At 40.1% G+C, this 24,577-nt stretch overlaps 1 protein-coding gene across 9 annotated transcripts in view; it reads left to right on the top strand.

Moving 5' to 3' along the window:
* Positions 1 to 934: 934 nt before the first annotated feature.
* Positions 935 to 24,577, top strand: part of ATE1 (arginyltransferase 1) — a 166,142-nt gene continuing 142,499 nt past the window's right edge. For 2 of the 9 annotated variants that reach the window (XM_059398728.1, XM_059398729.1), the window contains exons 1-7: positions 1,589 to 2,108; positions 4,800 to 4,863; positions 5,989 to 6,051; positions 10,751 to 10,854; positions 12,601 to 12,855; positions 15,903 to 16,135; positions 18,040 to 18,168. In XM_059398728.1, the coding sequence (XP_059254711.1) occupies positions 2,003 to 2,108; positions 4,800 to 4,863; positions 5,989 to 6,051; positions 10,751 to 10,854; positions 12,601 to 12,855; positions 15,903 to 16,135; positions 18,040 to 18,168 (954 nt within the window). In that variant the 5' untranslated portion in view covers positions 1,589 to 2,002. The other 7 variants (XR_009404025.1, XM_059398722.1, XM_059398721.1 and 4 more) reach the window with 7 other exon arrangements.

Below are 24,577 nucleotides of genomic sequence, written 5' to 3'. Positions count from 1 at the left end.
GAAAAAACAAAAAGCCTCCTGGCTTCCTACTTTCTGAGGATGGCATCTGCTGTCTTTGTTTCATTCCACAAGCCTTTACTTTCTTCCAGAATGAGAGCCTGCCTGAGAAAGGATCAGGAGTACTCAAATCTGCCATAATGGACAAAATGAATGAAGTCTGTCTTAATGGGTACTGATATGTACCAAAACTTCAAGTTTTAGGAGGTACTGGAGAAACCTGGAGGGGCCCTGAGAGCCTCCTACATGCTACAACTGTCCCTGAGGTTCTTCCCATTGTGTGAGGCACAAGTGACCCTTAGTAATATAACAGGTCATGCGGCTACCAAGAAACCCCTTCAACTTAAAAACGCATATATCCAACATAGTGCACCTTGCGATCAAGAATGATCAAACTGACCTCAAAGTTTACCTGTTTCTCCAAGGTTCATGATTTCATTTTTCAAAACACTACAAAAAGATAATCAGCTTGTTGACAAAAAATATAAAGACAATCTTAAATTATGTATGCATTAAGGAATATTACCTTATTGGCAGTACTCATTTTTATACTTTGCTCCAGACTATTACTTCCTAAAAAAAAAAAAAAAAAAAAAAAAAAAAAAAAAAATCCTCTTTAAGGGGTGCCTGGGTGGCTCAGTGGGCTAAAGCCTCTGCCTTCAGCTCAGGTCATGATCTCAGGGTCCTGGGATGGAGCCCCACATCCAGCTCTCTTCTCAGCAGGGAGCCTGCTTCCTCCTCTCTCTGCCTAATTGTGATCTCTCTCAGTCAAATAAATACCTTTTTAAAATAGGGAAGTCCACAGGCTGAATTCAACCTACATAAATACTTTGTTTTGCTTGCAGTTAAAATTAAAAAAAAAATAACATTTACAAATATTGGAACATTAAAAAATCGAGATCTTCTCTTTCAAAGCCTTAAGATGCGGCGGCAATAGGCTTATAGCATCAGAAGGCGGCTACTAGCTCCAAAAGTTGTTTGCTTTAAAACCATCAAGTGTTCAATTCATCTCCGCCGGCCACTCACAGAACACCTGCACGTGTACCTGCACATGGCACGTCAGAGTGGACGTGCTGGTTTGGAAGAAACCCGAGCTGGCCCCCCACATGGTGTCAGGGACCGCGCGAGATAGTAACTTTTATACTGAGCCCGGCGGGAAATGACTGACTTACAACCTCCGAGCCTCAGTTTCCTCATCTGTAAAACGGCGCTGACAATGAGTGATGTTTGGCGACTGCTCGACGAGGAATTATGCAAAGGGCTGGCCCTAACTCGGGGCCCGGGGGCAGGAATACCACCCTCGCTAAGGTCTCCGCAGGCGCCGGCACCCGCAGAGACCGGAGCCCCGAGGAGGCAGTAGAAGCTCGGGTTGGGGAGCTGGGACGCACCCGCCAGGCTTCAGTCCTCCTCCCCTCCCCGCCCCGGGCCCCCGCGCTCCGCCGAGGTTGGCCCCAGGGCGCGGAGAGGCGTGGCCGGCCCTGGCGGACCCTGGAGGCGGCCATGGCCTCGGTGGTGGAATACAAAGGGCTCAAGGCCAGCTACCACTGCGGCTACTGCGGCTCGGAGGAGGGCAAGGTGTCCTGCGGTGAGTGTCCCAACGGGCAGGGCTGGCGCGGCCGCCGAGTCCGACCCTAGCACCGCCCGCCGCGCCCCGCACCAGCCCCTCGCCTGGGAGCGCACAGGGCCGGCTCCCCACACTCGCACTCCCCTCTCCCAGACGTTTCTTCTCAGACTATTTCCCTTCAAGGTCCTTTCTCCTCCTCACCCTCACCGAAGATGGCGGTCCCTGTGGGAGAAGGAACGGAAATAGCGGAGGCTGCCCTCGGTCAAGATGGCGCGGGCGGCGTCAACGTGCGGGACTCCCGGCGAACCCGGCCTGCGGGCGCCCGAGCAGCTTCGCGCGCGCCTCGGGGACTCCCGGGCGGCGCGGAGCATTGTGGGGTGGCGGCGGCGGCGGCGGTAGCGGGGCTGGGCTGGGTCGCGTCGCGTTTGGAGGGACGGGGCCATGGCTTCCTGGGCCGCTCTTTCGCCCAGCATCGTGGAGTATTTCGAGGGCGAGGACTCCTACCGCTGCGGCTATTGCAAGAATGAGTCGGGCAGTCGCTCCAATGGTGAGAGGGCGGGCGGGCGGCGGAGGGCGTCCGGGCCTCGGGGGCTCCGCGGCCGGCGGGCGTCCTCGGGGGGTCGCGGCGCCCTGACCCGGGCCGACCGGCTCGAGGGACGCGCGGATCCTCCGGCCGGATCCTGTCCCAGGCGGGTGTGCGGAACGCGGCTCGCAGGTTTGGGCCGTGGCTGCCAGTTAAAAATGAACTTCAGCTCTGATTCATCAGGGACGCCTCTCGGTGCTGATCCTTCACGCAGGTGCTCGCACGGGCTAGATAATGATTGTCCCGCCGTGGCCCAAAGTGCGGAAACAGGTGTCCGTCTTCAGTCCTTAGGAGACGGTTAAATGTGTGACAGCATGCCGTGCCAGGGAGCGCGACAGTGCGGTCAGTTCCGCTGGGGCGGACCCCAAGTGCTGATGCCCAAGTGGGACCATCCCCGATTTTCATTGCAGAATGCGGCGTGTCGGGTGGGCTGGTGGTGCAGGAAGAGGTGTGTGTGTGCATACGTGGGCACGGGCATCGGGAGAAAATGTCTGGAAGCGTGTGCAAGACGCTGGTGACCCACCAAGGCGGGGCTGGCGAGGGAGCCTGTTTGTACTAAGGTGTCTGAAAAATTGACCGGGTGCTCCTATGCCTTGTCTCCTCCACCCACCTCCGGAACGTGTAAGCCAGCTTACACGTTGTTTTGTTGTTCTCCCCCGCCCCCCGCGCCCCCGTTACAGTTCAAGTGTCTTTCGGGGAAGACTTGTTTGTAAACAAAACATTGTATTTATTTCCTGCCCTGTCACGTATTGGCAGATTAAAAAAATTGTTGTTTTAAGGAATAGCCCAGCATTGTGGAAAATGGGATAACCACGAAGATACAAATTTAGGTAGTTTCCATTAAAGCAAACAAACAAACAAACAAATCAAGTGATTTGGATGAGTATAGTATATCCACTTACTCATTTACTGAAATTGTTAGATGTTTGTAGGTAAGAGGGAGCAGAACGTAATACAATGCAGTCATTAGGAGTGATGGTTATGAAGATGAGGTAAGCAGAAAAATGTTGAGAGTGTGCGGTTAAAGGGAGAAAAGCAGGATGCAATTGACGTGTGTGACACGATCACAGTTCTGGGAGGATCAAAATCCAGGAGAAACACACCAGCTGGTGGCAGTGGTTGCCTTAGGGTATTAGGGATTGCTCCCTTTTTCAGAATTTTAGTATTATGACTACAGTATGTGTGTGATAAGCACCTTGTATTAAAGGTGTCTATAATGAATTTTTTTTTTTTTTTTAAAGATTTTATTTATTTACCCGACAGAGAGAAATCACAAGTAGGCAGAGAGGCAAGCAGAGAGAGATAGAGAGGAGGAAGCAGGCTCCCTGCTGAGCAGAGAGCCCGATGCGGGACTCGATCCCAGGACCCTGAGATCATGACCTGAGCTGAAGGCAGCGGCCCAACCACTGAGCCACCCAGGCGCCCCTATAATGAATATTTTCTTAGATTCTTAATTATTTTCCCAGTAATTTTGTAAGAGGAAATTGATTAATGTAGATGTCCTTTGTTTAAAGTCCTGCGGAAGAAACCTGGTTTCTTTCACCCTTTTCATCTAAAGAGAGAACTGTACATTTCCATTATGTTTGTTTTAATTCTGATTATCGTTACTGTAGGGCACCCCACCTATTAGGTAGGTAGGTTTTATTATTCCTATTTTATAGATGATGAATATAGAGGCTCATAAAGTAACTCAATGAGCACCTGCCAAGCTCCTTTCTGTTTCTGAATGTATTTTGTATTATCAAGCCTATGTCTATCTACATAGCTCTGATGCGATTTGCTGTTTACAAGAGAAAAATTTAGTTTTCCTTGAACATCAATTCAAATATATCTTTTAATGTTTTCTCATTGTCTTTATTTTTTTAATGGTTGCATAATTATCCCATCATATGGATAATATCATAGTCCCTCTAATCATTTTTCTGTTCCTGGGCATTTTGATTACTTTCAGTTTTTATACTTAAAAGGAATATTGCTCTATATTTTTGTTCTGTTTTCAATATCCAAAGCTATGCTAAAAACATAAAAATGAGGAAAATTTATATTTTAAGAAAACATTTCCTCTTCACTTCTTCTGAAGAGACCAGCTTATTAAATTATTGGGGATGTTATTATGGTTTAAAAGTGTGATATAATCTGATTGCAGTAAGGACCTTAAATATATGAAGTCATAGAGACTATTGGCTAATCCTGTATTAAATATAATCACTTTGATATGTTTGATTATTAAAATTAAGGTAAATAGGGTGTCTGGGTGGCTCAGTGGGTTAAAGCCTCTGCCTTTGTCTCAGGTCACCATCCCAGGGTTCTGGGATTGATTCCCACTCAGGGAGGGGTCCGGGGGAAGCCTGCCTCTCCCTCTCCCAACTCCCCCTGCTGGTGTTTCCTCTCGCTTTCTCTCTCTGTGTCAAATTAATGAATAAAATCTTTAAAAATAAATAAATAAATGAATAAAATTAAGATAAATATCTTTTCCATTTGTGTTGTATGTCAAACAAGTATGAAGTATGTGCAGACTTTCATTTTTCCAGTGTGAGCTAGATTTTTTTTTTTGCTTCAGTATTCACATTTTGAAATAAAGATTTTGAATTTAAAAATTTTTTTAAAAGTTGAACTTGCTGTAATTAACACAGCACATGGCACTTATTTTTTCAGGCATGTGGGCGCATTCAATGACTGTCCAGGATTATCAGGATCTTATAGATCGAGGATGGCGAAGGTAAAGCTCTTCAATACAAAGATACTTCTCTTGTTACTCAGGTTCTTCTTGTAATTGCAAAATATTGTTTGCCTTTAAAATGTTTTCCTGTTTTTAGAAAGAGGTTTAAGAAATTTTTGTGTTACATTTCTTTGTGTAGTGATTCTTTTCTCTCTCCTTTTAAAGATGTTTATTAGGAGAACTTCAAATATACGTAAATGTAGAAAGTACAGTGTAGTGAACCTCATGTCCTATCCGCAGGCTTCAGCAGTTGTTGACATTTTGCCAATCTTGTTTCATCAATTCTCCTTGCTCCCTGTGTGGAGTGAATGCGAGTGTCATTCTCACCACCTTCTCCAAGTACTTGGGCTCAGTCCTTAACCCCAATTTGATAGTATTTGGAGGTGGGCCAAGTGATTAGGTCAGAGGGTGGAGTCCTCGCAAATGGGATTAGTGCCCTTGTAAAAGAGACCCAGAGAGCCCCCTTGCCCCTTCTGCCATGTGAGCTTACAACAAAAATATGAACCAGGAAGCTTATCTTTACCAGACATAGAATATGATAGCACCTTGGTCTTGAACTTCCCAACCAAACTACAAGGAATACATTTATGTTGTTTATAAGCACTCAGCCTGTGGCATATTGTTACATCAGCTTGAACAGACTAAGATGTTCCTTCCTCCCCCACAAAATAATTTAAAGCAATTTTGTGTATCCTATTAGTATACCTGTAATAAATACATGTTCCTAAGAAAGGTTTCTTTTTTCCTTTATAACGCATCTATGATACCATTATCATCCTTTACACGGTAATTCTTTGATGTCATCTGTTACTTGAGTAGATTTTCCTCTGATTGCCTTTATGGTTGAGGATTGATGGTGGGTTGAGGGAAGGATTGCAGGTGCTGCTGAGAGGGTAATTGAGGTAAAGAAGTTTGGAATACATATATCAAGGGTTAGGAAAAGGCTGTACTCTGTCTTTGCTATGTCCATGTTGCAAGATTATTTAGGTTATGAAGAGTAAATCCAAATGTTTTTATGTTATTAGTTAGATTTTTACTCAAATTAATTTTGTGCTCCTATACTAGTCTTCTTTGGTACAAGTGAGAAATGTGTAAGACATTAACAAAACTACTTTTTAATTTTAGAAGTGGGAAATATGTGTACAAGCCTGTCATGAATCAAACATGTTGTCCTCAGTACACGATAAGGTAAGAAAGAGGATCTATATATAATTTTTTAAAAAGCTTTTATTTATTTATTTGACAGAGATCACAAGTAGGCAGAGAGGCAGGTAGCGGGTTTGCGGGGGAAGGAAGCAGTCTCCCTGCTGAGCAGAGAGCCCGATGCAGGCCTCAATCCCAGGACCCTGGGATCATGATCTGAACTGAAGGCAGGGGCTTTAACGCACTGGGCCACCCAGGCACCCTGGATCTATATATAATTTGAAGAGTATGTATAATTCTGTAGTGACATCTTGCTTTTTTTACATGTTAATTTTCATTCCAGCTAGATTCTTTATAAAGAAAAGCAAATGAGTTGTGTCTTTTCTACATACTGATGCTACATTTATACTTCATCAGTAGCTTTTAATAATATTGTTTAATAATTTGGGTATAAATAGGATATGAAAAAGTATACTATTTAGCAATCTAGTCAATGATTTCAGACATATTGTGAGAATATTAGAAAATACTCAAATTACTTTTAGATGTCAAGTGTTTTATAGAATTTAGCTTGGGGCTTTCCACATTCTGGTGTATGACTGGACACTGTCGTCACACTCCAACAGTACTGTAGGATCTGTCAGAAGAGGAGGGGGAGGGCCGACATTGAATCTGCTGCATACATTTAGAGTCCAGGTTTCTTCATTGTAAAACTTAAACTAAAATGTCTATTTTCCTCCAAAGTGATGGCTTAACCAGCAAACCCCAGTCTGCCATGGAAGGATTTTCCATTCTTCTCAAGTTACAAAGATCCTCCTCTTCTCCCTTGTGCTCCTTGCCTTCCTCTTCTTCTGGTACAAACTAGGGAAAGTATGTTGCATTGTTAAGCATTGTCTACAGTTTCAGTGTGAATAATCTCCAGATAAAAAAGCAAACATGGTTGTATCCATCATGTTTTGGCTGGTCCTCATACCTCTTTCCCTTAGTTGCTCTTAATTTGCTTTGGGATTAAAGATTTGACAATCTGATTAAAAGTTACAGACCCTCTCTTCAGCAAAACAAAACAAAAGGGAGGGGGTATAGATAAAAATATGTAAGAAGATCTTGCATACTAATTTTAGGATGATCTTGGGCTCCCAGTGGGCTCACAAAGGTCCACGAATTCCTGGTTAAGAATCCTTTCTTTTATCTAACTGGTCCTAGGACTGGAGCAATCAAGAGAAAAGGTGGGTGTCTGGTTTACTGACATCATCTCACTTACTATCCCAGGACATCTGTGGTGTCCTCTTGCAGGTTTTTTTTTTTTTTTCATTTATTTATTTGACAGACAGAGAGAGAGATCACAGGTAGACAGAGAGAGCGGGGGGAAGCAGGCTCCCCGCCAAGCAGAGAGCCCAATGTGGGGCTCGATTCCAGGACCCTGAGATCATGACCTGAGCCGAAGGCAGAGGCTTAGCCCACTGAGCCCAGGCACCCCAAATGTCCTCTTGCAGTTTTAATGTTTATGAAGCAGTGACATCGTCAAATACAGAAGTCCTTTTCCTTCAAATAACAATTTGTTATTGGATTATGGCCAGGGTTCTGTTTAAGTAAGTCTGGAGTTGATTTGCTAGAACCCTGAGAATCTCTAATCAGAAAAGTTAAAAAAAAAAAAAAAGTCCGTTTCAGGGTTAAAGAAAAAGACTAGGTTCTATAATTTATTGGATATCTCTCAATGCAAAGCACTGCTCCAGGTATATTGTTTTTATGAAAAGGAATTCAATTAACATTGCAAAACAAAAATAATTATAAAACGTGATTTTTTTTTTTTTTGGCTTGAAATCACAAACATTTCCTGAATTGCTATCCTTTACACAACTTCATTGTATGTATTGATATTATGGAGGCATTTACTGTTCTGTTTTTTCTTTCTTTCTTTCTTTTTTTTTTTTTTTTAAACTTTGTTCACTACAGTAGTTCTAGTGAGGCCTAATGCGAAGGCAAGGCAATGCTAACCAATAGCGTAGCCTCTTGTTAGATGTCAGGGACTGTATGTGAGTGTAAGTGAGGATGAGCTTCCTTGGCTCTGAATTTTTTTTTTTTTTTTTAGTTTTTATTTTTATATAGAATCATATATGCTGGTAATTTAAAAATCAAACAATTCCATAAAATTATTTTGCACAATTGCAGCCCCCTGCACCTCCCTATTTCCTGTTTCCCAGTGTACTCTCACATTTTTAACTGATTTTTTTTTTCTTCTTTCTACCTTTAAGTGATGTGCTTATATAATCACAGAAACCTTATCTCATTACCTTTGGGTTTTTCTCATATCTCTGGGTTTCTCTGTTTAGAAGGTAAGGATTCAACTCTATTCTTTCTCATTATCTCTGAATTTCTCTCTTTGGAAGATCCGGGTTTGACTTTCTTCCATCCCTGTTGCCCCGGCCGTGTTCAAGCTCCTTTCTGTCCTCATTGCTAACTCCCCAGCTCAGAGGACCGTGACACGGATGGTACAGGTGCTGTGCTACGGCCTGTGAACGTGCTGTGTGCTCGAACCGAGCAGTGTACCATCATTGCATTTTCTTTCCTTCACAAGTTCTTGCTTTCCATAGTCTTTTTTTGTTTGCATAGTCTTCTGTGTACCTCCCCATCACCAGTCGATTTAAAAAATGTTCCCACATTGTGGTATGTTTAGATGCTTCCGGTCCTCTATCACTTGTGTCCTCTTGATGATATCTCTGTGCTGTCTTCTGACCTGTGATCTGGACAGGTTGTCTTTCCAACTGGTGCCTCACTGTCACCCTGGGATCTCTTTTTACTGCCCTCTTGGGGATTCTCTTTGGATCTCATGTTTTCTGTCTCCTCTGACCTCTTGGATTATTTCCTTGTTTTAGTGCAGCTCATCTTCCAATAGCTTTCTTGAGATAAAGCACATGAGAAGTACCTTTTTTAGACTTTGTATGTTTGAAAAAAAATTTTAAGAGAGAAAGAACTAGTGCACGAGTGGGGGTGGAAGCAGAGGGAGAGGGAGAGAGAGAATCCCAAGTAGGCTCCGTGCTCAGCACAGAGAGCCTGACTTGGGGCCCCATCTCGTGACCCTGAGATCATGTCCTGAACCCAGACCAAGAGTCAGATGCTCAACCACCTGAGCCACCCAGGAGCCCCTGTTTGAAATGTTTTAATTCACCACTCAGACTTCTAGTTTGGCCAGGCCATCGAAGTATAGATTGGAAATAATTTTGCTTAGAATTTTGAAGGCTTTGCTTCTGATTTTTTTCCTTCGTCCAAAATGTTCTTTCTTTTTGGAAGGTTTTTTGTCCCCAGTGTTCTGATATTTCACATCTAATGATGTGTTTGTTTGCATCCATTGCGTGCAGACTTAAGGGGCCCTTCTTACTTGGGGCCTCCTATCATATCCTTCGCTTCACAGAAAGTTTCTTTTACTCTTTTGTTGAACTTCTTCCTGCCCCTCCCCATCACCGTTTTTTCTTCTCTTCTTTTATAATGTCTTCATTCAGATATTCAACTTTTATTTACTTGTCAGAGAGAGAGTACAAGTAGGGGGAGAAGCAGGCAGAGGGAGAAGCTGACTCCTTGCTGAGTAAGGAGCCCAATGTGGGACTCGATCCCAGGATCCTGGGATCCTGACCCGAGCGGAAGGCAGATGCTTAACCGACTGAGCCACCCAGGTGCCTGAGATACTGAACTTTTAGAGTGAGCCCCTAATTTTTTTTTTTTCTTCAATTTTCCATCCCCTTTGTTGTATCTTTTGGAAAATTTCCTTGCTGTTTAATTGTTTATTTCTTCTATTATATTTCTACTTCTGAGAGATTTTTGGTTTTGGATTCTCTCTCTCTCTCTCCTTTTTTTTTTTTTTTAAATAACCTCCCATTGTTGTGTGGCTGTAATAGCTAAAGAGAAATAAGAGCTTGTTCTTCTTAGGATGTTTGTATTTTTAGGCTCTCTTTTCCCTGGGTACCCTCCAAGTTACCTTCTCCAGTGTTGTTGTTACTTGTCTTTGGAGAGGTTCTTCTTGAGTGACGATTCTGACTTTCCAGGAGTGGGGATCCTTGGATCTCGAGGGATCTTGAGGTCTGGTCACATTCTGGAGAGAAAGTGCCCGTGTTTGTGGCTGGGTTGGGGAATGGGTTGGAGGTCTCAGCATTCAGTAAGTACACTTTCATTTAAGCTTCCTGTTTCTAGTACATTTCCATTGCTTTCCACTGTGCCTGCATCCTCATGTGGGAGGCCCTATTTTTTACTCAGTGTGCTGCTTTCTCCTGGGTTGTGTGGGGAGTCATCTGTGTGGAGTGGTGGAGGGCATCAGACATCTAACTGCTTCCAAAATAGACTTTCAAGAGATCTATTTTCAGACCCCCTTCACGCTTATCTCTTGAGGTATCAGGTATCAACCAGTCCCTAAAATTTGTAGGGATAATGTAGAGAAAATTAGTCACCATTCTGGCTTTTCCCATGGTTGGCTTAGGATTCAACCTTCTTTGGTTGCTAAGTCAGTTACCACTTGTGCATGATCTGTGCAGCTTCCAGCATTTCTCCTCTTCTCTTTCTTTCAGTAATTTATGTCTTTTTCTTTTTTTCTAATTCCTTAAGGTAGTTTTAGTGAGATTTGGGGTGGAACTAGAGGCTATGTCAAGCCCTGCCTTTACCCAGAAATCCCAGGCATGAGTTTCGCCTTACTGTCCAGAACTCTTTTTATTTCTTCTAGTTTGAGTTCACGTTTTAAATATATATTTTGCTTTCCTAGGTGCCGACCTTTACAGTTTCAGCCATCAAAATCTCACAAGAAGGTTTTGAAAAAAATGTTGAAATTTCTGGCTAAAGGGGAAATTTCCAAAGGAAATTGTGAGGGTAAGATGAGTTGGGGCTTTAAAACCTCTTTACCTGCAGTTGATGTAGATTTCCAAGGTGGTCCCTTTTTGTTACTTCTTAAGTAGGGGAATGGGTCCTTACTGCGGTCAGGTAGTGCCGTTCCTCTGACGGGGGGATTGCTGCTAGTGTTGCTTTGCTGTCACTGGTACCACTGTCCCAAAAGTCAAGGACATGGGGCATGTCTGTCAGGGAAAGTTTAGCTTCGGAAGAAAGTGGAGGACAGTTTTGATGACGCTGTGATGTCTTGGAGTTTATTGGAACTTTAGTTTTCACAGAACTGCGACAACTCTTACCTTACTTGATCCTGATAGCACCTTGTGAAGTAAGTGGAAGGTGGTGTTGCATCTGAGAAACAGACACAAGATTGCACAGTCACTTTGAATGATGCGTAAAGCTCAGGTTTTCTGTGTTGGAGGAAGCCCTTACTTCAGTAGATCATAGTATCTGAAATTTTCTTGTTTGTGTGTTGAATTGTGAGTTAATTTCCTTCAACATAATTAGAAACATTTAGTGAACTTTCATTACAGATGCTTTGCTTTTTCAGTTTTTTTCAGTGTCTTGTCTTTTCCTTTTTAAAGTTTTCATGCAGGCAGTGCCCAATACATGAGCGTAATAATTGGGAATGCCGCCTATCCTTAGAGCTCTTTCTCACTTCTGCCATAGAAAATACCTAATCCTGGGAGCCTCCCACCCCAGTTTTAACTTGTTAATATGGCCCAAGCGTGTTTTCAGTGCCGATAGTGTGCCAGTCTCTGTTTTAAGCACTGGTGCTACAGTGGCCAGCAGGACAGGTAAGTTCTTTGTCCTCCTATACTGTCCTTAACAGACCAAGATTCAGGATAGTCTGGAGCAGACTTGGCAGAACTATGAGCAGTAAAGAGGCAGGAAGGCTGGGGTCTAGAGGTTCAGGGACAAATGGTCATTGGAAACATCAGAATTTTGGTGCAACTCTGGTTAGTACTGTCTGTACGTTATCGTGAAGACTAAATAAGTTTTGTTAGTCAAACATTTTTTTCAGTGGCTGGGAATCATGTTCTGAGTTTCAAAATTAATATTCAGATAAGCTTCGAGGTGCCTTCCATTTATAAATTGATGGTTGCTTTTCTTTACACATAGCTTTTACATTTGGTTCTTTATTTGACTTGTTACGGGCTTCTAAATCATTTATTTATGTCTGCAGCTTAATTCATAAGAGTGATGTAGAATGGAAGGGTAAACCGCCGAAACAGAAAGACACCACGATGCAATGACTAAAAAATAATCGAAGTCAGTGTCTTTCCTCATACAACCATCCAGCACGGGTGTTCCATGTTAGCCTGCAGCTCTGTCCCCCCCACCCCCCATCTGTTGTGGGACTCCCTTCAGTGTGTGATTTCCAAGGTCACTCTGGTTTTTACTAATCCAGCCAGTGGGTAGGGTAAAGAGTGAAAGTTCAGGATTATAAAATTCCTTTAAAAGCAAGTGAGGCCAAATTGAGCATATCAATTTGGTTATGTTCCATTGGTGGGAGCTTGGTCACAACTTGCAGAGGGACTGGGGTGCATACCCTTGCTTGGGTGCCACAGTCTTAACTACAGTTCTATTACTTTGGAAGCCAAGAGAATGGGTTTTATGCACACACAGTAGTTTCTTTCACATGGGAAAGAAGGGGTATTGTTTTTTTCCTGTGTGTATCTTAACAGTGTCAGATTGCCTAGCTGATGGATTTTGACTTCTGATTTGTAGATGAGCCCATGGAGCCCACCATGGACGAGAGTGTTGCAGGTGACTTTGCATTAATAAATAAATTGGATATACAGTGTGACCTTAAAACACTCAGTGATGACCTCAAAGAGACCTTTGAGAGTGGGGAGAAGAAGAAAGGAAAAAGCCCAAAGAAAGAAGAACCTAAGGAATTAATTCAATCCCAACATATAGAGGAGAAGTTGGGCTCTGGGGAGCCATCCCATCCAGTTAAAGTGCACATGGCTCCTAAGCCAGGTAAGGCAAGTTTGCTCTGTGGCCATTTTAAAATCCTAGCAAGTGATTTTCTTTATGCTTGAGACTTTGTAGCCTTTGGGCTCTCCCATCAGCTAAACACACGAATTATGTGAAATCTGCAAAATAGATCCGTATATTGTACAATTTAGTTTTACCTGGATTTAGATGGACAGATCATATCTTTAAAAAATACTTTCTTTAAAAAGCCTGCAATAATAGTTTTATTATCCCCAAATACAGATATTTTAAAAGAGTTCCATTTCTTCTTACTACCTTAGGATCCTGGAGGTTTGAGAATCAAATTTTATCTGTGAAAAGATATGCTGCTAAACATTTTTATTTTTGGTGTGAAGTGAGACAACGTAAATTTTAGGTATTGTGTTGAGAAGTACAGACATTAAAGTTCTTAGTTTATCATTAGATTTCTTTATGAATCATGATGAATTTTAGTTTAAAAATTTCCAAATTTTGGTATTTAACTTCACCTTTTATAAGGTCAAAAATTTTTTTCTATATTTTCACTTGTAAAAGAATTAGGTTTTAAAAATGTATGCAACATTGGGGCACCTGGGTGGCTCAGTTGTTTACGTGTCTGACTCTTGGTTTTAGTTCAGGTCATGATCTCTTAGTCCTGGGATCAAGCCCCATGTCTGGCTCTGGGTTCAGCGCAGAGTCTGTTGGAGAGTCTTTTTATCCCTCCGTCCCTTTGCTTCCCCATCTCTCTCTCTGTCTGCCTCTCAGCCTACCCGTGATCTCTGTCAAATAAATAAATAAAAATCTTAAAAAAAAAAAAAAGAAATCTTAAATACATCTTAAAAAAAAATAATTTTCAAATACACAAGTACCACCATTACACCTGAGTGAGATTCCTTACTGTTATTAAATAGTCCATGTTCAAGTTCTTAATTTTTATGTATTTGTTTGTGTCAGGATCCAAACACAGCCACATATTGCAGTTGACTGACACAGTTAGAAAACGCCTGTAATCTGTAGGTTCCTTCCATCACTCCCACTTTTTTATTTGCACTTTGTTTTTTGAAGAAACTAGGTTGGCTGTTCTGGGTTGTCTGATTATATCCGCAGTGCAGTTTAACATACTCCTTTACCTGCCTGTAAATTGATGGTTGGATCTAGAGAGTCAAGATTAAATCAGTTCAGAGTTAAGATTAAATTGTTGTGTTTTTTTTTTCTTTTTTTTTGTGTTTCGGTTGTGTTTTGCTTTTCAGGGAGTGAGAGAAGTCTTAATCAGATTCGAGTTCAAATTATTTATTTGAGGGGGGTAAGGTTACTTCATGGGTGGTGGGAGGTTCTTTCAGGAGACACATAATGTCTGGGTACCTCTCTTTGTTAATGTGAAGAGCCATGGGTCAGTGCTCTCTGCCTAAATCCATTGATCCATTAGATATTCTGTCTGTCATTCATTTTTCATTTTCTAGGTAGATACTTCCATAAACAGAACCTCTTTTCATTTCTTTCTCACAGAACTCAGAAAGGCAAGAGGAATGCTTGATTCTTGCATTTTATCTCAGTCCTTTGTTGCCTGGTTATTAGACTTATTCAAAGTCTGTTTTTATATGTAAAGTTTGTTTCTAATTGGAAAACATGATAGTGAAGTAAAATGATTTTTCTATTAGTGAAGTCACGATTTTCTCATCAAATTTGTTTTTTAAATAAGATTATTATGTATTTGAGAGAGTGAACATGTGTGAGCGGGGGAAGGGACAGAGGGAGAGGGAGAATCCCAAGCCGACTCCATGCTAAGCGTGAAGCCAGTCCGGGACTCCATCTCATGACCCTGAGATCAGGACCTGAGCTGAAATTAAGTGCCAGACGCTTAACCAACTTGAGCCACCCAGGCAGCCGGTATCAGATTCGTTTCTTTTGACCAGCTCTTGGTCTCTGGAAGTCCCTTAACACCCTGGGTCTTGAATTTCTTTTCTATAAAATTGAACTTGCTAATCTTGTAGAACTTCATATTGTGAACTTTCATATGATTTGTAAATACTGTTTTAGGATCTTAAAATAGCATTTTTATTTTGTCAATGGCCTTAAAAAAATACAAAAGTTTGTTCATTGTTAGAGAATTTGGAGAAAAGAGGACACTGCAAGAAAAAAAACAAGAACAGTCCTTTCCCTGATTCTAAACCCATGTAAAATGACTTTTATGTTTCTTTCTAGGCTTTTTAAAAAGTATTTTTCATCTATTTATACATAAGTGGAATTGTTTTTAACCTTGTGTAACGACAAATCCCTGAAAATTTCTAAGCATTTCTAGTGACTGGTATTCTGTGGTTTAGCTGTTCTAAAAATTGTAGAATTATTCTGGTGTTGGGCATTTAAATTATTTTGAAGTTTTCATTTGTGTTAGTTTTTTGCCTCTACCTCTTAATGATCTTCTCAACATCAAGTCCTTGAAGACTCTGCTAGATGAAAGAGCACTTACTGAAATTTGTGGTTTATTTTATCTAAAATTTTTATATCTTAAAGGACTTTTAATTTGGTAATAGCTTTTTTAATTCAAACAACACTCATTAACTGGAGCTGAAGAAATGAGACCCCATCCATTTGTTAGATGGAGAGACACAAGTACTTTCAAGGATATTTTTTCATCAAAAAACCTGCCGGAGTGTTTTCTTACACCCAGGTCCTAAGCATGTATTTATGTCACCAGTGCTTTGAGAGGAATGTCCCTCAGGAATGGGCTGGAAAAATCCATGTCCTAGAGTAGAAGATATTTGATTATGTTTTTTTCAACTTATAAAGGCAAAAAAGTGGATGAATATTAAAATTTTTAAAATTTTATTTTCATAGAGGTATGTGGAAAGTTTCTGACTATTTACTTTCTTTGACAGTTCCTACATTTAAGGTAGAATTTTAAGATCAACTTAAAGCTCTAGATCAGAATCTTCTGAGATACCTACCTACAAAGCTAACCTAACTGTTGAAACTCTTTAGATTTAATTCTGTAGTATCTTTGAGACTTTGGGTAAAAACAAAAAATTCCAGAGTCAGATGTGATTGGTCTAATATTTTGCAATTGTTTTTAGGCAAAGGGGCAGATTTGAGTAAGCCTCCATGTCGGAAAGCAAAGGAAATCCGAAAAGAAAGGAAAAGGTTAAAACTCATGCAGCAGAACCCAGCTGGAGAACTTGAGGGTTTCCAGGCTCAAGGCGAACCACCATCTTTATTCCCACCAAAGGCTAATAAATCCAACCAGCCCAAATCACTTGAAGATTTAATTTTTGAATCTTTACCAGAGAATGCATCACACAAGTTAGAGGTACTTTGAAGGGTGTTTTATTTTATATTTTTGTTTTTGTTGATACCTTGTTTATTTTCGTTTGAGGTTATACTACTCTGTTGATATTTTACTATTTAAATAATGGGAAATGACAGTGAATTGGGATGAAGTAGCATTTGTATTTACTAAGTTAACTGCTATTTGATAAAACACTTTTTTTTTTTAAGATTTAAAATAAATACTTTAGGCAGTTTGGCTACTAAAGTTGTGAAAATAATTCCAGTTTTAGCATGTTACTATGCAAGGGACTGTGGCTTATTGTATCCCTTAATTGATATTTAGTAGTTAAAGGGACAAAATATGCTATTTAAAATTTCATTTTTAGCTCTTTGGTTCGATTGTGAAGGAGAATAGATCACATCAGCGGATCACTGTTTTACCCATTCTAGTGGGTAAACAGATGTAGTACATGTGCCAGCCAGCAGTTAGGAATTGACTAAATAGTACTCGGTGGCACTACTTTAATCTTCTCTCAGTAATTCTCTCAAACCTCTGTAGGCATAGTATGATTACTTCTAGAGTATTTCTGTTACTTTTATTTACATTGCAGATTAAATCTACATTCTTCAGTATTTGGTATTTATACATTTCCCCCCCAAATATTAATTATAATGATTTTATTATATTTTCATATCTCATTAATAACGGGGTCAGCCTTTGAATTTGTTGCTTAATACTATCTGAGAGCTTCGCTAAGGACCTGATATTGAAAATTAACTTTAACGGAATCTAAACCTTAGGATCATATATATTATCAGACAGAAATCTTAACAACTTTGAAATTATAATCCCTTAGCTGCTCTGATTTTGGTATTGACTTTCTCCTTCTCAAATTGTAAAGAGAATTGGACACGCTACTTAAAGTATAGAACAGCAGTTCTACAATAGGCAGCTTTTACTTTTTTAAAGTAATGATACCTTGGATGGGCAGAGGTGTTTTGTCCACAGTTATGTTTATATTACTCTTTGTTTGCAGAAGAATTACTTCTTATGGCACACGTGAAAGTTTTCCAGTTAGCTTTTTTGTTCTATTGCATTTGATTTCCTGTTTGACTATTTTGTTTTGCTAACACATTTTAACTGGTTAGTAAATAATCACTATTAAAATAAGTGTTCACCATTACTGTGCTGCTACTATTGTAAACTCATCCTCATTTTGTGTGTGAGGAAACCAAGGCACAGAGAGGTAAATTTGTCTGCTTGACCAAGATGGTGACATGAAAATTGAGTAAGAGAAATCTAACCTTAGGGTCTTCGTTCTTAACTACACCATGAAATAGGAATACTTTGTGAGGATTGTCTTTCACATTTACAAAAAAAATTGTAAGTTTAGAGTTAGCAGTGATGCATAAAGAATGTCTAAAAAATATATTCACATTTTTAGTTTTTCTGAATGATTTACTGAGTCGAGTTCTATAGTATAATGGTTAGCACTCTGGACTCTGAATGATTTACTGAAGGTGCATTCCATACACCTAGAATTCAAGAGTATTTATTTGTGTTTGTATCTTGAGTGCCAGAAGTGTTCTGCCATTTTCCAATAGAGTCAATCTTCCATAATTCAGTCATAGATCTTAGTCTTCAGAACTGTAACCCTGAGACAAATAATACATTATATGTTAAAAAAGAAAAAAAAATCTTATGAGCTTAGATAGGATCTTTTGCCTTTTTAATAAGTCTGGAAGTTGGAGAAATATTTTTAAAGAAAATTTTAAAGAATATTTTTAAAGAAAAATGTGCTATTTTGTTCATTTGTAATGTTAAAATATTATATGTGCATGCTTTAATATTTGTATGGAAACTTTTGGTTCTTTTTGGGTGGGAGTAACAATGCGTATTCTGTGGAATAAATAATGAACATTGTTTTTTAACTCCTTCTGAAGGTGAGGGTGGTGAGATCATCTCCACCAAGTTCTCAGTTCAAAGCCACATTTCAGGAGTCTTACCAGGTCTATAAACGTTACCAGATGGTTATTCACCAGGACCCACCTGATAAACCAACTGTGAGCCAGGTCAGCAGGCCAAGTGTAATTTTTCTGTGCAAATGGAACTTTCCCCTCCATTTGATACCATTGTATTATAACTTGATTTATTTGTGGTACATTTTATTTATATTCAATTTGCAGCATATCTGCAAAAGGATGGAGTGTGGAGTAACGAACATTCTGAAAGTGCAGATTTTACCTAGGACATGTTAAGTGCCAGTCACGCGTAATTGCAAAGTGGAAAGTAGCACATAAAATGAATTATCTTTAACGTTGCTATGTCTGGATGTATTTATTTAAAAATTAGTAATAAGTAGAGCTCTAAGATAAAATATTTATGAGAAAAAACAAAAAAGTCTTTATATTTTTATGATAGGCATATTTGCACAACATGGTTAATAGGCCTTATCTCCTTTTAAAAGTCATGTGTAGACAGAGTTCATGACAGCTAAATTATACTTTGTTGATGTCATCCCCATACACAACTGAGTGGGACTAGAAAAGTAAGATAGTAGAATTTTTTTTAAGATAGTAGAATATTTTGATAGAAGTTCTCATATGCTTGTAATTTTATACATCAGAATACCCAAGAAAAATGTGGAAGGGGAAAATGTTAATACACTTAATACTAGCAGAGGGGACAAAAAGTAGTGGCCACTACCATGAGCAACACTGTTGACTCTGCAGAGAATCACAATATGTGGAAAGAGTAAAAAACAAAAGAAAAATGAATTGTCCTGGCCCTTAGAAGTTAAAAATTTTCCCAAGTGTTAATATAAAGTTGGCGCTTTAGGCTCTGGGCCAGTCAGCACATTCCGGGGTTAACTCGTTTCATGAAAAACTCCAGCGCTGAGCTTTGGAAGTGGATTTGCGGAGATCTTACTCTAGCCTCACCTTCAGAAGCATGTCAGTGGGTAGAGATGTTTCAATAGCATTTGCTTGTATTTTCCTTGCTCTGAAGGTGAGGTTAGTACCTGTCTCCTTTGAGGACCCAGAGTTCAAGTCGTCCTTCAGCCAGTCATTTTCTTTATATGTCAAGTATCAAATGGCCATACACCAGGATCCGCCTGATGAATGTGGGAAGACGGAGGTACCTTTTGTGAAACGTTTTTTCCTATCTTGATGAGGTTGTCTATGAAGAAGCATTATAGAGAACTTTCTTTTGCTATTTTCTTATTTGTTAAGTAGAGCTGATGATCCTTTTCGGTGTATGTTAACTAAACTTTTGTGAAAACAAGTCCTACATGTGAGCGTTTAAGTCCCTCAGGAAAAAGGAGAGGTTCATATTCAGGGCTCTTTCCAAGAACCTGGCGAAGCGTGTTTATGTGTTCATCCTCAGGCTGGTCCGCACACCCCGCTGAGGCTGCTTACGTGCCAGACCTGACCCTGCGCACGAAGGGAAGAGTCTCTGCCTTCGAGGGGTTGATAAACACATGGGAAAGATGGACCAGTGAACAAACATACCTTAACAAGAAGCCAATGGGAAAGAATTAAATACGTTGAGATTATATAGACTGTGACATAACAAGCATTTACTGAGAGCCTGTGAATGTAGATGGAGGAGAGATGGCAGCGTTGTCACGGGGGGATGTATTAGAAGAAAGATGCCAACAGGTGCAGAAGAATTAAAGTTTGGATTTGTTTCTTTGTTTTAATGACACAGACTATGTTAGATTTAAAGAGGTGATTAGTAAGACAGGAGTTAATGCTGGATGTTCCCAGAGAGAGGGCTGACTTTCAGGTCTCCCAGAACCTTACTGGAGGAAGTGTGGTCTGCAGACCAACAGCATCCACCTGGGGTGCAGAATCTGGGGCCTCACTTCAGCCCTGCTGAATCCAAGTCTGCATTTTGAATTAGGTTTCTGGGCAATTTGAATGCCCATTCTGGTTTGGGAAGTGCTTCCATAAGTTCCCCGTTGAGACGTGCAGCTGTGGGAGATAGTGTTTACAAATAGTGAGGAGTCTGCCAGGTGCAAAAACTCCCTTTGATATTCTGGACATTAGTACTTCCTGTATCACCTGGAGATTCTGGCCTTGCGCTGCCTGCTTACCAGGTATGAATGGTTGGGCCATGACACCAGGCAATGATCTGATGTGTGTACTGGGTATAGATTACTTTCTGGAATTCGCTGTGGAGTCCGGGCCTGCACACTAGTCCATTGCTAACGGCGTTCATGGCCTGACTGGGGCAGCGGGGTAGGCAGTTCCAGTGCCGTTCGGTTTAGCTATTAAATGAGGAGGTAGGGAGCGCCAGCTTAGTATGCATCTGGAGGTTACGGAGGTTTTCTGAAGGAGGTGTGCTTTAAAGTCTTTAAAGAGTAAGTAACTGTTTGTCGGGCCAAAAAGGAGAATGGGATCCTTGGCAACAGGGCTCTATGTTAGAAGTATAAAATGCCACCTATGGAATATTCTTGCTGAAGAAATCGAACCTGAATTATAAGCTTCTAGATGGAATAATCAGTTGACAAAAAATACAAGAGATAAAGGATTATTTAAAATGATACCTGGGCACTTCTGTGAGACAAATACTTAATAAACAGTGGTTTTTTTTTTTTTTGGTGTTGTTTTTAAGATTTTATTTATTTGACAGAGATCACAAGTCGGCAGAGAGGCAGGCAGAGAGAGAGGGGACGCAGAGTCCCTGCTGAGCAGAGAGCCTGATGTGGGGCTTGATCCCAGGACCCTGAGATCATGACCTGAGCCAAAGGCAGAGGCTTAACCCACTGAGCCACCCAGGTGCCCCTGTTTTTTTTTTTTTTTTTTAAAGGGAAATCTCTAGATTAAAAGTTAGAAACTTTAAAAATATATAACTGCAGTACCATAATCATGCCCAGCAAGCTTAACAATAAATTATGCCATCTAATGCCCAGTACATACTCAATTTTCTTTAGTTGTCTCAGTTTGTTTTTTTTTTTTAGTGTCTTTTTATAGTTGGTTTTTTTGATGGGGATTCATGTAAGATCTATACATCCCATTTGGTTGAACATCTTTAAAGTAAATTTCCCTCTTGTTTTTAATAGCATTTTTTAAAGAAACTAGGTCATTTATCTTATAATTAATTTTGCTTCTATTGATACTTTTTGAAAATGTAAGCACATATACAGGCAGTATCTGTGTGTGTACTTGTGTGTGATCTTTCTGAGTATATAGGGTGCATGTGTATGTGTCTCTGTGTATGTGTGATTTTACAACATACCAGTACATATACCGAGATACACACACGTTTCCCCCTGTTTATTATATGAACGTAGTATACTTGGAGGTCACAGAAGAACAATGTGTAGGAAAAAAAAGAAAGAACTATATAGAGATCTTCATTTTCTAGCTGCTGAGTACTAGAATGGTTTCTTCATTCTGACTTTACTAGTGGCCATTTGGCAATTTCTAGTCTTTTACCCTTGCGTAGTGTTGCAGTGAGTACCCTTGTACATGGAGCTGTTTGCCTTTTGTCACTGTCTTTGTTATAAGCTTCCGGATTGCTGGGTCACTTAGTCTCCAGAGAGATTCCTCTTCCCAGGGCTTTGTACCCTTTTGTAGCCAGCAATCTATGTGAATGCCTGCTTGTTCCTCAATGGCCTTGATCATTGAGATTTTGTAAGAATTTGAGTTTTTGCCATATATATGCAAATGAAATTTGTGTGATTTTAATTTTCATCCCTTTTATCATAAATGAAATTGAGCATGTTTTCTTATGTTTAAAATCCATTTGAGTTTTATATTCTGTGAACCACATGGTCATAGTTTTGCTTGTTTTTCTAGGAATACTTTTTTTCTTTCCATTTCTTAGAAACTGTTTCTATATTAAAAGCCTAAGCCTTTGGGGCAAAAGTTGCAGATACTCCTCTGTAGTTTGTCATTTATTTATTTATTTATTTATTACTTTGCTTATGGTGTCTTGCAGTGCCAGAGTTGATTATTATGCCATCAAATAATCAAGGGTCCAGAATTTGTAGACCTTACGGTCTTGGACTTTAACCTTAGTAGTAATAAAGAATGATTGAAAGGTTTTAGATAGTGGAGCTAGAGAATTCCACTTCATTTTTAAGAAATGCGTTAGGTCTTGATAGGCAACAGAAACCAAAGTGGAATTTATTTTAAGAAAGGATTTCTTTGCATATGTAACAAAGAAGTTTTGGCTTCATTAGATCTCAGGAAAATACCAGTAGTGTCTCTTGCTTGGGTCTCCCAGCTTGCTTTCTTTGTGAGGCTGGAATCTGAAGCAGGCATGTGGTGGCAGTGGTGAATACTGCCAGTTTAAGGTACGTTGTTCTCACAGCAAGTGATGTCAGCGAAAAATAATGTGCACTTTTTTTGGGTAAGAAGTCCCGAGGAAGGTACTGATTGGCCTAAGCTGAGATAAGTTCTTATCCCTGAACCAGTCACTGTGATCTGGATCCAGTGGATCCAGTTGTGGATCCAGACTCTGGTCATGTATGGATCACATGTCCCACCCAAGAGCTTAGGTGGAGGAAGGTGCTTATGTGAACCACATGTTTTCAGAAGAGTAGAGGAGTGGTTCCCACAGTAGTGTTAGCCAGATGGAGGCGTCTGCGGGGGGGGTCTTGTTTTAGAGTCGTGAGACTTGAGGCAGATCTGATGAGGCATGATGGACTTGAAGACATACTGGTGGGAGGAGGATGGAGAAGGGTACAACAGATACATTTTAGGTAGAGTTGATGAGGATTTGGTGTTTGACTTGAAGGATGTTTGGGAGTTGGAAATGGAGGAGAGGGACAAGTCCAGATTGATTTTTCTTTTCTGGCTTGCATGACCGGGTAGATCATAATGACCTTATATGAGATAAGAAATACAAGAGGAAGAAGAATTTGTGTGTTTTGGGACAGAAAAATGAGTTCTGTGTTGGCCAGTTGGAGTTTGAGAAGCCTATGGAACAAATGACCGTGGGAAGATACTGATCAGAAACAAGCATCTGGAATTTAGCATCTGGAGAGGCTCCAGGGTGGTGGTCGGTATTTATACTTAAGGTATGATAGAGACACTCCTCCACCTGCTGCCGTGGGGCTTGAACTCACAACCCTGAGGTCAGGATCTCAACTGAGATCAAGAGTTGGATGCTCAACCAACTGAACCACCCAGGTACCCTGATTGACGCTATTTAAAAAAGGCTTTGTATTCTTCTGTCTGTGAGCTAGCTAAAATAATATATTTTATTATATATTATGGGACAACTCTAATAGGTGGTGTAAATGATGCATTTGTAGGGTAATAATCCATATTATAAAAGTGGTATAAATTTTTTTAAGAAAGGTGAACATGGCTTTTTTTTTTTTTTTTTTTTTTAAGATTTTAGTTATTTATTTGACAGATAGAGATCACAAATAGGCAGAGGCAGGCAGAGGGAGAGAGGAGGAAGCAGGTTCCCCGCTGAGCAGAGAGCCAGATGCAGGGCTCGATCCTAGGACCTGAGATCATGACTTGAGCTAAAGGCAGAGGCTTTAACCCACTGAGCCACCTAGGTGCCCCTGAACATGGCATTTAATTAAAATTCTTCTAAAGTAAATTTTAATTTGAGCCATTCAGATTTGTATTTCCTTTTGCATGCAGTTAACTGTACCTTTTTAATTTACATTCACTGCCATCAGTAGTACTGAACTTTGGGTATGTGATTTGACCTTGTGTTTAAATAGAAATATGTAATGGATTTCTTTATTAGAGCCAAACAGCTTTGCCTTAATGATCTGTTTTATAGGGTCACATGCTTACAGCAAATTTTTACTGGTGAAAATGATTTTGACAGAATAGTCTTTGATATCATACAAGTGAGTATGGCTTGGTAAATACTGTATTGGGTTTGATAAGTCCCTTGACTTTGAGATCAGCCATAGCATTTTATTTGTCTGACATCTGAATTCATACAGTTTTCAGAGACAGAGGAAATTATATTGTTTTTATTATAAGCTGATTTGTCTGTCATCTCTCTGAATATAGTTTCTAAGAAATAAATGTAAAATAATATCTTGCAGGTCAAGACTCTGCACTGTGCTTTTTTTTTTAATAGCTTTATTGAAATATAATTCACCCATTTAAAGTCTATGATTCAGTGGTTTTTTGTACGTTTACAGTTATGCCAACCATCATCACTAATGCCAGATTTCATCATCCCAAAAAGAAACCCCATACCTACATCAGTAGTCCCTCATTTTTTCCTGAATGCCCCAGCTCTAGGCAATGACTATTTCACTTTCTGTCTCTGGATTTACCTAATCTGGATATTTCATGCAAGTGGAATCACACAGTATGTGGTCTTTTGTTTACTGGTCTCTTTCACACAGCATAGGGTTTTCAAGGTTTGTTAACATTTTGGCATATCCCAGTATTTATTTTTTTTTATGAATGAATAATAGTTCCTCATACCACATTTTGTTTCTCCATCCATCAGTGGGGATTTGGGTGGCTTTCATTTTTTTCCTTTGAA

Source organism: Mustela nigripes, chromosome 4, assembly GCF_022355385.1.
Source record: "Mustela nigripes isolate SB6536 chromosome 4, MUSNIG.SB6536, whole genome shotgun sequence".
In the NCBI taxonomy this organism is placed as follows: domain Eukaryota; kingdom Metazoa; phylum Chordata; class Mammalia; order Carnivora; family Mustelidae; genus Mustela; species Mustela nigripes.
Note: the sequence above shows the minus strand (reverse complement) of the source record. Positions and strands in the feature narration are given on the sequence as shown.